Here is a 13278-nt window from a genome sequence, read left to right on the forward strand (position 1 = left end):
AATAAAACTTAAGTTCAATTTTGTACCGGCAATCTCGAACATTGCAACACTTTTCAAGAGATCCAAATTACGCAGTACTTTTCAGGAAATTCAAATTATAGTAGTATAACTTTGAATTTAATAAACGCTTACTTATGACAACTTAATTGGATTCCTTCATAATTTCCATCTATATTATTATATATATGCATAAGGCACATCTATTAGTCATTGCTTCCCGAATTGTCAACCCCACTAATTACGTTTGAATTTCTTAAACTCCACATTATTTTTTGTTTCCTAGAAAAGTTGGACTGGTCAAGACATTACAAAGTTTTTTTAAATAAAGAAAAGGAGTAAAAGAAAGACCTTAAAAAGCAAGAAACCAATTGGAAACCAAACTCATTAATGGACCATTGACCATAAAAGGATCAGTCAACCTTCTTGGTTGTTCTCTCTTACAAAATTAATCATTATACTCTATTCTCTGTGTGTTTTAAATATCAAACACAGAAACCTATTTCTAGTAGTATTAGAAAAAGACAGAAACTGATTTATCTAAAAGACAGAATTTTGAAGTGACATACAAACTTTTACCGCTTTCATATTACTCAATGTGTCTCAATTTATATATTGAAAATAATTTTACTTTAATTTTTTTATTTTACTCTTAATGAAATGATCTATTCGCACTAATACTTATGTTTTGCTTTAGACAATAAATTTTAAGAGTATTCTTATTTTTTTTAAATTTCGTGTTCGGTTTGATTGCATCACATAAAATAGGACGGAGTGAGTAATTATTAATAATTAAAATAATTCTGATACTTTACCTATATTTTTATGTCTCAAAAGTCCAATTTTTTTGTTGTCATTTATTGTCATATATATAAAAAAATAAAAAAACAAAGAAAGCATTTTTGGTGAATAAAGTTACCAATACCTACATTATTAATATAATATGGCAAATATCCAAAAGAATAAATTTAATTTGAACATCAATGTTATAAAATATTAATTTAATATTAAAAAAAAAAAAGGAGAGTGATATTCAGATCATATTCAAAATTTTCCAAAACCGCTTTGACGTAAACCACAAAAACCATATACTTACAAAAAGAAGTCGTTCATTGTTGATTTTGACCAATTTGTGACACGCTCTCTCTCCGTCTCTCTCCCATTTAGGTTTTTTCATTTTCACAACAATTTCCCAGTATATTATTCAACACGTCTTTCCTTTTTGCATCTACATGTTAATATTATTTGGTTCCACAACACTTGGTTTTCTCTGTATCAATCAATAGATCGAGAAAAAATATGAAGACATCGCTGAAGAAATTAAGAGGATTGGCTAATCTTCGACATGATAAAAAAGAACGGAGGCTTCGCCAGCCATCTGACGAGCTCGCTTTGGCTACTCAGGTTTTTTCCCCTTTATTTCTTTATGTATTTATTTTTCCTTAATTGATTATTGATTTTGGTTAATAAATCCCAGATGCATTGAAAAAAATGAAAAATAAGGATTAATACAGTTAACCCCATTAGTTTTCTTGTTAAATGATGTGGGTTCGAACAGAAATGAATGAATTTGGAGGATTTTTTTTATGATGGTTGTGTCGGAGCAGTTTGAGGATACCTCGACTATTCCGTAGGTACCTGCTATCTGCTATCGAACAAGTATAGGTACCGGGTAACTCTAGCCAACTCGAATATCGAAGATTTATATATAACGGACTCCAACTAGTTTGGAAGTCAGTTGCAGTTGATTAATTGATTGGTTTGTTATCAGAACGTTGATTAATTGATGATGTGCTAAGGTATTTTGTTCTAATTGAGACGTTATTTGGAACACGAACTTCACAATTTAGATTTAGATTTGTGCTATAAGGAAACGTTTGTTTCGAAACGAAGTGCATTCTTCCCATTTACCTATCTTAGTGTAGAGAGTTACAGGGTAGACGGGTACCCATGTTGGTAGGAAGCAGTAGGTACCCGTGGATTAGTCAAGGTTTGCTGAGGTTAGCCCTGACACCAATGTTATTAAAAATGTCTGTCGTGACTTTGCTTCTTCATAATATTTTCTATGAACAAATTGTCGTTCTTGTAGTAGTAATCTTCTCTTGTAGGTTATTATATACATATAAGAATATGGGAGACCCTGCTAACATAAAAGAATGTTACGTTTTGTTTGCATTACAACAACAACAACAACAAACCTAGTGAATTCCCACAAGTGGGGTTTGGGGAGGATAAGATGTACGCAGCCTTACCCCTACCTTAGAAGGGCAGAGAGGCTATTTCCGATAGACCCTCGGCTAAAGCAAGGATGAAAGGAAGTGAAGGCAGTAAGTAGTAACAACAACAAGATAAAAGGAGAAGACCGAAGCCAAGATAACAATTATACGCTAGGTAGTAATAACAATCTACGAATAAAAGATAACATACTAATACCTTTGCATTAAAATAATTAATTTTGAGCCCCGGTATGTGTTACTAGTCTAGCTTAAAAGAAGGTTCTTAGTGCAGTAATCTGAGGGAGTGTAAACTTGGGCATGTGTAGGTCCTATTCTCATAGTTAACCCTCAAGAAGTAACGAATTAATGTTCAATTGTTCATCACATGCCGCAATGTTGCGAATTGTTTTAGGCTTTTAGCAGACACTAAGAAAATATTGTATGTTGTAGTGAATGGTGGGATGTAAGTATAACCTTCATTCTCTACCACTTGGGGTCGCCTTCAAAATGCCAGCTCTGTTTGTAGGTCATTGACTCGGGAATCAACTATAAATATTTGATGTCGTAACCCCCAGTCCTAATCTTCACTTATTTATCAAATATCTTCACTTTATTTATCTATAGATGAGACTTGAGAGCTATGAGAAGTATCTTGTCAAATTTTCTGGTTAAAATTTATTACAGTTTGGTCTTTAACAGCTGCTTTCTTCTCTTAGGATATGGAAGAAATGAAAGATTGCTACGATAGGTTACTTTCTGCAGCTGCTGCAACTGCAAATGGTGCATATGGTAATTTATCGCCATTTTCCTCCCTCCAGCTTCTGACTAGTGCGTGTTATCTTTTGGAGTAACTTTACTATCAGATAGTATCTGAATTATCTTCTTGAAGTAGCTTCAGCTTGTAGTACCTTTTATGAATATTTTCATATTTGTTTTTGATAATCGAGAAATCCCCGAAATAGCTAGTTGGCACATAGTCCGAAACTTGGTGGATAATGGGCCCACCCTCTACCCGTCTCCACTTAACTATGATGTTGTTGTCTATGTCAGCGTGCATATTTCCATCATTTGTACATTATCTTTAAACATTGTGGTGGTCATATAACATGACAATGGTCCCTGCCCTTCCTTTTTGATAAGAGGCCTTTGAGAATTTCTCCCCTTACGTGATTGATCTATATTATGACTCTTTTAAACTGAATAAAGTTGGTCAATGTTCTTGCTTGTTAATAATGATGTTCTCTTTGGTACTTCTCGTAGCTGTTTGGGATAGTTGTACTTTTGGTTCCTCACATTTGACAAATTCCAATTCTGGTCCTTGTGATGTTTGACTAAGCTCAGTTTGTTAATGGATTGACTAGACAAAATTAACATTCAACTGATAGAAATGTATGCTTTTGATCTCACCAATCACGAATTCCCACAAACTTGGTGATATTTTAACTGTTAAATCTTGTGACTACCCATGTGTTGGGCTAAGTGGAGTATAAGTATCAATATAACCTACACTTAGCATAACAGGTGTGTTCACTTTTGTTGTTAAAAAGTCTGTTAACTTTGTGAAATCAGGAGAACTAAACAGAAATTTTGGGAATAATTGATGGTCTAGAAGCATACTTATGCCTAACTCTTTTTCACCTCTTTATATGACCTAGATATAGCCGCTGTAAACATAAAGTACTCCAAGCAGAGACGTATGTTTCATTTTGCATCTGTGATAAGTTCAAGCATTTAGCTCCAGTGGAACACATTGGTGACCTCATCTTCCGTTTCGGCGCTCCTTGAAGTGTTATTGCAACTCATTCAGCCAAATTAGAAAATAGTTATTGGTTAACAAAGTTACTTATAAAAAAAGGAGTTATTAGTTGACACAGGCTTTGATGAATCATATAAAGAAGCAAAAGGATTACATATAAGAAATTGAAGACGCGAATGGCTAATAAGTTACTGCAAGGACGTGCAGGCCCTGAAAAATTATGAAATAACTTAGCAAAGGGAAGCCTAACTAAATGTCGTTTTATCCATCAAACCAATCTAATTTTAATCTTGCTTGGTTGAACTTTTCAAAAAACGGATTATACTTGCAAGCTTGAATGCATATTTTATTCTTTGGGCTGTCAAAAGAAAACAAATTAGCTTAAGAAGCTCAGTTTCTGTGTACTTCCATCAGTTATCACATTAATATTATAATGTGTTTTACACATGGAACTTTACTGGTTTAACGTAATATCCATGCTTATTGTAGCTTAGTGCGCATGCAGATGTGTTTATTATTAATTAGCAAGGATTATCCTCGGCTTTCAATTTGTTTCTTACCAGTTGGATTTGAATAACTTTTTGGTTAAATTGTATTTAATTGAGATAGTCTATTTTCAGAATTTTCCGAATCATTGCGAGAAATGGGCGATTGTCTTCTTGAGAAAACAGCATTGAATGATGATGAAGAAAGCGGTGAGTATGAAGAATTATTATGTTTATTGATCAATTGTATGACCAACTCAACTAATATTATTTTACAAGGATAACTCAACTAAGTTTTAAGCTGTTATAGAGAGAACACTTTTATTTATTTATGTTATGAATACAATTCTTCACATGTGGTTGTAATTCTTTTCCTTAGGCCAAGCACGTTGAACAATTGATGTATCTCTTTATTATGGATGTTGCTGAACCTAGAGTTGTTGCATGCATCAGTACCATGTTGAATTGTTAAATCGCCTAATCTAAAGCATAAACTATTGGACAGGGGACTCTTACTTATTTGAATTAGATCTACAACATTAATAAATAGTTATCAAATAAAATACCTCAAAACTAAAGTTCTATGATGTCCGCTCTGTTGAAGGTCCTCATTGCATGATAGCTGATCTTGTTAGTTACAAGAGTGGGTTGCTCTAGTGGTGAGCACCCTCCACTTCCAACCAAGAGGTCGTGAGTTCGAGTCACCCCAAGAGCAAGGTGGGGAGTTCTTGGAGGGAGGGAGCCGGGGGTCTATCGGAAACAACCTCTCTACCCCAGGGTATGGGTAAGGTCTGCATACACACTACCCTCCTCAGACCCCACTAGTGGGATTATACTGGATTGTTGTTGTTAGTTACCAAATCAAAAAAAATAGATTTTGTTAATTGTTGTTTCTTTTGTTCTTAAATCATAATGTGCACATCTTTGGATTGTTAGAACTCATTATACTGTTACTTTAGCTTTATACTGCCTTGCTAAGAGATCAGCTGCAATTCTCCTTAACACCTCCCCCTCTTTCTTTTTTCTTTTTTCTATTTGGATTGTTAAAATTGAGCTTGTTTCATATGAACAGGTAAGGTATTGCTAATGCTGGGTAAAATGCAGTTTCAGCTTCAGAGACTTGTAGATAACTATGTGAGTGCTTAAGTTGAATTGATTTTTTAAAGTTCTTGAAAGTACCCTATTTTGATGAGTATTTGTGTTCTCTTATCAGCGGTCACATATTATCAGGACAATCGCAGTCCCCTCAGAATCCCTTCTCAATGAACTGCGCATAGTTGAGGTTAGTCATTTGGATAAAGCAACTCTAGCTATGGGCTACACCTGCAGATTGTGTTATTGGCTGACAATGTATTATTCTTCTTATGCTTCTATCTGGATTTTTCTAGACTTCAGTGTTCTCTTAGAAAAGGAAAAAGTTTATGGTGCTTTGTTTCTAGTTTGCCGCACCTCCCATTGTCTTGGTACTTTTGCTTGTCTGACTTCGGGTACCTGTTTTATGGAAATTTTATTTTACTAGATGAAAACAAAATGCAAAACTCTTGCTACTTATACAGACTTCTACTCTGGATACATGCTTTCTGCAATATGAAGACTAGGGAGTCTGATGATTACCAAAACTCACAAGGCTAAATTATCATTTTGTCTTCCCTTTGATGGTAGATAGTAACTACTGGGATTAGGCTTTCACAATTAGAAACATAATTTATCTGTTGAATAGATATTGTTGCATTTTTCTTATGCTTAAAAGTCTTCCGAACTTTGACTGCTGATGTTTTTTCCCCTCTTTGTGAAGGAGATGAAGCTGCAATGTGATAACAAGAGGTAAAACTAGATCACTTTTAATCTTATGTTTAGCTTTTCTCTATGTGAGTGTCTTCTCACTCTCTCTTCTTCTTCAGAGAAGTTTATGAGCAGATGGTGCAAAAATACAGAGATAAAGGCAGGACAAAAGGCACTAAAGGAGAATGTATTTCATCTCACCAGCTGCAAGCAGCTTATGAAGAATATGATGAGGGGGCCACTGTTTTTGTATTCCGTATGAAGTCCCTCAAGCAAGGACAATCCCGCAGCCTTTTAACACAGGCAGCTCGACACCATGCTGCTCAGGTTCTTTTTTCCTTTGATGTTAATGAAATCCCTTGGGTTTCATAGTGAATCAAAGCATATGCTTGCCCCTTATTTAGGGTGGTTGTTCATGAGCTTTGGCTTGTTTGTTTAATCAGTTGTCTTTCTTCAAGAAAGCCGTCAAGTCTCTTGAGGTGATTGAGCCACATGTCAAATTGGTGACGGAACTGCATCATATTGATTATCACTTCCATGGGCTTGAAGAAGATGATGGAGATGATGTTGGCAATGATGATGATGATGATGAAAATGATTACGACGATGACTCTGATGACGTATCCGAGTCACTTGATGACGGTGAACTGAGTTTTGACTATGGGCAGAATGACCAGGTTAATCCTTCAACCCATTCAATGGAGGTATGTTTTTGTCCTTTTTTGCAATTGATGTGGAACTTCATGAAATTGTTCTCATTATTTTAATAGTGTTAGTTATGAACTGTGGATGATCTGTGTACATGTCTGTCTGAGAGTTGGAGAAAATTGATTATACCCTTGCAGGTGAGTGATCATATTAATTGCCGTATCAGTAATTTTAAGATACATAGGAGGAAGAAATCTTGTTGGTTTCTGTCTGGATAGATTACCCCCATTACATTTTGTTAAACCTAATTTGAATTTTGATCTTCAATAACATTCCATTTGACTGTAAACTTTTAAAGGGTTTTCAAATAATATTTTAGTTCAAGAAATTAGTGTTCTGTAGTGATATTGATGCAGTATTGCATTTTTTAATAAATAAATAAAATTCCAAGAGTAGATTATACATTTTTTGGAATGGGATGGAGGTAGTGAGGTTGGAAACAACCAATAATTATTCGTCATGTAGAATATTTGATTCTTGTTGCTAGCTCTCAATCATATCTTGAAATCATTTTGTGGAGAGCCTCTTATGTACGTTACTCATCAATTGAAGCCATACCAGGATTAAACCTCAAAGACACTGGTGTTGATGCGATGAATTAAGACTATTTTTGATTCTATACAGTAGTTCATTGTTTGTATCATCTGCTTGTATACTATCCTCGTTGAATCATTTATTTTACATTTAGTTACTATAATGATACATGCACCGTGCAATACTTTCAATGATGAAGTGGTTGTTGACAACATGACGTTTATGCAGTTGGATAAAGTGGATGTTACAGTTCCTGAAACTGCTACAAAGGGTGCATCAATGGTACTATACTTTATCTTCACTGACCTTCTTTATCAGATCATATCCTTTCTTGGAGCTCTGCATCAATCTATTCTCTTTCGTCTTTATCAAAAAATGAATTGGGGCCTTCATCTTTTTGATAAAAAACAAATGACGAATTCTGTCTTTCTCAATTTGATTTATTATGGTTTCTCCTCTCGTATGAGATTGCTGAAGCCAACCTGTCACTTTCTGGAGATTAATAATATTTCTTCTGTGGGTTTTTATAGGAAAATCTCAATAAGAGTCATGGTGGAAACTCTTTTTCCTTCTTTAGAGATGTTAACAGCACCAAGTCAGCACCACTTTTGTCTGGGAGGAAACAAGATCCTTCTGAGGGGGGTGCCACACGAATGACTTCGTCACTCTCAAACAAGTTTCAACCGTATGTTTTACCCACACCAGTTGAGGCAAAAACTACAGATTCAGTAAAATCATATAGCGTACACCCTCAAACAAGGCGAACTGGCCAGACTGCTAGTGTACTTCACTCATGGCATTCGTCCCCTTTGGATCAGTTCAAACATGAAAAGCTTGTGGCAGATGAGAAGTTATCTGGACCTATCACCTCGAATACACAATCAGTTCTCACAGAGAGCAACAATTATGCAAAATCTGGTCCGTTGCCCCCTCCACTGCCAGAAGGCCTCTCATCTTTGCAGCATGATTGGTCGAATGCTAAAAAGGTCAAGAGACAAGCTTTTTCTGGTCCTTTGACCGCGAAGCCGTGGCCAAAGAAGCCTGTTGTTTCTGCTGGTAGTCCAATTGCTTCAACTGGATACCCTCAGCATTTTTCTCTGCCTTTCTTGCATGCTTCAACGCCTGAACCTTCATCGGCCCCTAAATTATCTTCACGTACTTCTCCTCCTCTCATGTCATCACCTAAAATAAGTGAGTTACATGAACTACCTAGACCACCAGCTAATTTAGCCTCCAAAAGACCCCCACGTCAGATTGCTCATTCAGGACCTTTGGTGTCAAAAGTCCAGGAACTTTCTTCCACAAATAAAGTGACAGTGTCTTCAACTGCTTCTACACTACCAACACCTCCAGCCCTTCCTCGTAGTTACTCCATACCATCTAGGGGTCAGATAGAAATAGCTTTCCATGTTTCTAAGCCACTGGAAGATATGGCTTCACCTCCTTTAACGCCAATAGCCTTCGGGAACATCCAGCATTCTCCCCCTGCTTCATAGCCTCCAAACTAGCTAGTCAAATTAAAGGTGTAACTACGCGAGCCGCCAGTATTTTTCTGACTTTCCAGAGGAGCTTAATTGTTCTATCAGTGCAACTCAGTTAGGGTGAAAGGCAACATTTTGCTAGGGTATCCTAATGTGTACAGCAATTGAGTCTTGTATTGCTTCTGACATATAGTGGCATTTTTGTTTTTGCCGTAAGTATATCTATTTTGCTTTTCCCATTAGATGCAGGCTTCTTCACCTTGTAACTATTTAAAGCTTCTATGAGATCACAACAAGTGGCTTAGATAGTTCTATATTAAAATCTTTCTGTAAATATCCCAAAAGTAACCTATCCTGAGGAAGAAAAGGAGTACAAAATGTGGAGAATATCAAAGTCCATGTTAATAATGCATTTTCGTTTACTTCTTGGTAGTTCGTGGATAGTTGCAATTCAACTGACATATGCTAATAACTTTTGTGAGAGAACTAGAACATTTCAGACTCACTTTGTACGGAGCTTAAAGTAACACAAGTGAGCTGTTCAAGCATATTGAAAATAAATAGATCGGTTTAATGCTCACTTCAGGAGGAAGATGCTGATATAAAATTATGCATCAATAAGATAGTTGTAGATTCACATTGTTGTTATAAGTTTCTGTAGTATTTATCATGAGATATGGTGATTCCCTAACATCTAGAAGTTTGAGGAAGTAGTTCTATTTCGTTGCATGTGTTGAAAGTACAAATTGTGCAGCTTGAAGTACAAGATGTGCTTGTAGAGCTGAAGATATTTTAGGGGTGTTGTAACTCAATTAATTACTTGGTTAGAAGTTAGTTACAGATTATTTAGGAGTAAAAGGTTATTTTAGTAGTATAAATGGCACATTAGATTGCTTGAGTTAGAGGAATTTCTAAACCAAAAACTTTCTTCTTCTCTCTTATTCTTTCTTCCAGCTTTGAACAGCGTGTTTGTTTGCCATCAACACTGTAACCTGATCTCAGGTCTGTAGGTTAATGTGAATGCTTGAATAGAAAAAACACACACATGCACACACAGACGCAGAAGCGGATCAGGATTCGAACTCTCGCCACATATTCAAGAATACACCTTAAGTTGGTTCCTCCGTTTGCCCCTGGATCAGAAGCTGGTTTTACTTATGGGGTCCAAGCTAAAAATAATTATACATTTAACAGATTTCTCGATACAAATACAAGGTTCGGGTAAAAGTTATTAGGTTACCGGGAACCCATATCCGATATTATAGATCTGCCCCTGCACACAAGATGAGCTTGTTTTGATCATATCTTATTTTGGGTGTTTGTTCTACGATGATATCGAATCATTTTTGTATGAATGAGATATCGTTTGTGTCTATTTTTTTTTATTGTTAGTTGAAGCTCATTGAAGAAGCAATATTTCGGAATTTCTATAACGGAAGTTTAAAACCTTTTTTTTTGTTTTTGCAACATAGTTTCAGAATCGCACTTATATACCAAAGCATTAAGTGCTTAAATTACAAAACTCAGTGATCATTTTAATTGTAAAAACAAAGTACATAAATTACAACTTTACAAGTAATTAGTGAAGTTGATGGATGCACTGTCCACTTGCAGACGTTTAATATTTGTTTTAACCAGCAGAGATTCAAACCTTGTAAGCGTTTTCTAAAAAGGTGATGCCCCTGCATCTTTCTTGGCCATGCCCTTCAACATAAAAATCTCGAATTCTGCACACAGTATATGTCAATATTTACCCAAGCCAAAGTCCTACAAGATCTATGTGCAACCTGTCTTTTCTTTGTTTCCTTTTTTCTATTTCTTTTTTTGGATCAAAATCTTTAGCATATGATATAACTTATAGCACTACTACTAATTAACTATACTCAATGGTAGGTCATTTTCAGATCATTGACAAGTAAATTGGGAAAACGGCCATGTTTGAAGCTTCAAATTTCAGTTTAAAAAATTACCCTGGCAACATGAATAGCTGTAAATTAGGCCAGTAGTAAACGTTTCTTTCTCTAGTTAGCTCTGAAATGAGGCAAATATAGATATAAGTAGTTTCGGCGTAATTGCGCCCCGGTTGACAGTTAAGACTTTGGGAATTTCGTTTTGTAGAAGAAGAAAGGTTAAGCCAATCAATCAAGTCAAATACAAGACACAAAAAGCCACTGAAATCTTTTGGAAATTCATTCAATACAATACGAGTAATGTAATCATTATTATTACAGATTATTATTCTTCTCAAGTATTCCAATCACATTTTGATTATTGAAAATCATAGATCTAAAATCTTGACTTGACTTGACTTGACACAGTCTAATATAGAAATGCAACTTTGCAGGACAATCCAATTCCAAACGTTGATCAAGTAACCTGATCTAGGCCTTGACGTCTTGAACAATTGTTGTAATTGCAAATCCTACATAAGATAATAACACCCTCTCATTTCCAAGTTACATAAACCATTAGTTTTAATCTCAAAAAATGTACAATTAGCTCTTTATTTATACCTGTTTGGTTAGCACGATGGACAGTCCCTGCTAGTTTATTGTCTGAAACATTCCTGTTCAAAAAAAGAATATCATAAAATTCCTATGGTCTGCAGTTCGGTATTGGAAACTAAATTAAATGAATATGTAGCGGCTCACAGTAGCTGCAAATTTCCCCAGTAGATGAGCTTCAAGACTGTGATTGGAATTTTCCCTGATAATTTATTACCGTTCAATCTCCTGCAACGAAAAATTACACCAAATTATACAACAGTCTTTTCCTTAGTTAGGGGCCTTTTTTTTGAAGAAAAAATGGAACAAGCAATGATTGGGCAAATGACTTACATCCATCGCAAAGATATTAAATTGCCAAGAGATGATGGGATAGGGCCACTCAGCTTGTTATTGTCTAATCCCAAACTCACTAGCCTTGTCAAGTTGCCTAATTGGCTTGGGATTGCTCCGCTAAATGAATTATTTTCAAGTTGCCTGCCCGTGTATTAAACAGGAAAAATAGTTACATCTGAAATTGCATTATTATTTGTTTCAGCAAAAAGACAAATCATTAATTGATCTTACAAGTATTGAAGATTGGCTAGCATTCCCAACTGAGGTACCAGTGTCCCGGTAAGATTAGCAGCACCTAGGTCCCTTCATTGGTATATCAAAATTAATGTCAATATGAACAAGAAAATAACATATATATAAATCCGACTACAGTACAGATGAAATCAAGATATATATATGTGTGGTGCGAACAAATTCTATTGATCAATCAACCGAACCTAACTCTAGCTAGATCCGTCAAAAGAGATTAGTTAAATGGTGACTTACACTCTTACAACAGTATTTTCGCCGTTGCAGGTGACATGAAACCATGTGCAAGGATTGATTAACGTCGGGTCCCAGCTCTGAAGAACATTGTTTGGGTCTACCACGTTAACTTTGAATGCATTAAGAGCATCCCCTGCTCATTACATACACAAGAACAATAGGAGAAAAAGCATATCAAAATGTTTGTGGCTCGCATTTTTTGATACTACTAATTAATAAATATGTTTGAGGGTAAAGGAAATAGAAAAGGGTTTAATTATTTGATTTGATACTTAACCTTCAGAGTTGCATTCTGCAGCTATAATGGCCAGCGCACCAACTAGGAACACCAAGCCAACGAACCTCATTTTTCCTTTACTAGATATTATCGAGGTCGCTGCACTACTTATATATATATATTTATACAAACTATGTACGTGCATTGTCTCATAGAGGTCCTCGATCTAAACAGCAAAGACTCAGGGGTAGTTTGGTTTGAATACGGCTTATGCCGAGATAAATTATGTTGGGATTAATTATTTTGATATTGTTTTTATCCATTGTTTGGTATGTTGTATTAAAAATGACAATGCATAATTTCTAAAAAGAAGATATAAGTTATCCCGGTACTAATTACTCCATCCTTTACAAGATATAAGTTATTCCGGTACTAATTTTAATCCCGAGATAACTTATACTAGGTTTGCTAACCAAACAAAATATTAAGGTGGTATTAAATTTTTATACCAGCACAATACTATACCTTCTTATACCTCGTGCCAAACGACCCCACAAGTACTAAAAGCAGTTGGAAATTTAAGTTGTTTGACCGGACTTGGTAAACACTACTCCAACGTTTTCTTTTACAATATGCCAAGGGGTGTTTAATTAAAAAAACCGTGTCTTTCTTTGGTCTAAAAATGGACTTTGAAGCGGAGAATCCAGACGGGATTGCATTAATTGACAAGTCAACTACTCCTATATTAGTGTTTGTAGTACTCATACACAGCGGAA

At 35.5% G+C, this 13278-nt stretch overlaps 2 protein-coding genes across 5 annotated transcripts; one reads left to right on the plus strand and one right to left on the minus strand.

Annotated features, from left to right (window-relative positions):
- The first annotated feature begins 1104 nt into the window (after positions 1-1104).
- LOC107777853 (uncharacterized protein At2g33490) lies at positions 1105-9381 on the plus strand. Of its 4 annotated transcripts, none has more exons than XM_075221845.1 (11): positions 1107-1401; positions 2930-3002; positions 4590-4664; positions 5059-5243; positions 5527-5588; positions 5668-5736; positions 6250-6278; positions 6356-6563; positions 6680-6940; positions 7707-7760; positions 8009-9381. In XM_075221845.1, exons 5-11 carry the CDS (start codon positions 5541-5543, stop codon positions 8972-8974), a joined length of 1635 nt encoding a protein of 544 aa, XP_075077946.1. In that variant the 5' UTR covers positions 1107-1401; positions 2930-3002; positions 4590-4664; positions 5059-5243; positions 5527-5540; the 3' UTR covers positions 8975-9381. The 4 variants fall into 4 exon arrangements, with proteins under 4 accessions (XP_075077943.1, XP_075077946.1, XP_075077945.1 ...); XM_075221844.1 differs by having other exon boundaries at positions 1228-1401; positions 5059-5238; XM_075221842.1 differs by lacking the exon at positions 5059-5243 and having other exon boundaries at positions 1105-1401.
- A 1747-nt stretch (positions 9382-11128) lies between these two features.
- LOC107777855 (leucine-rich repeat protein 1) lies at positions 11129-12717 on the minus strand. Its single transcript, XM_016598010.2, has 7 exons — positions 12563-12717; positions 12286-12418; positions 12031-12102; positions 11797-11940; positions 11611-11691; positions 11473-11525; positions 11129-11381 (listed from the first exon to the last, which is right to left on the minus strand). The coding sequence occupies exons 1-7, from the start codon at positions 12705-12707 to the stop codon at positions 11341-11343; spliced, it is 669 nt and encodes a 222-aa protein (XP_016453496.2). The 5' UTR covers positions 12708-12717; the 3' UTR covers positions 11129-11340.
- Between the last annotated feature and the right edge of the window lie 561 nt (positions 12718-13278).

This window comes from Nicotiana tabacum, chromosome 9, assembly GCF_000715075.1.
Source record: "Nicotiana tabacum cultivar K326 chromosome 9, ASM71507v2, whole genome shotgun sequence".
NCBI lineage: Eukaryota > Viridiplantae > Streptophyta > Magnoliopsida > Solanales > Solanaceae > Nicotiana > Nicotiana tabacum.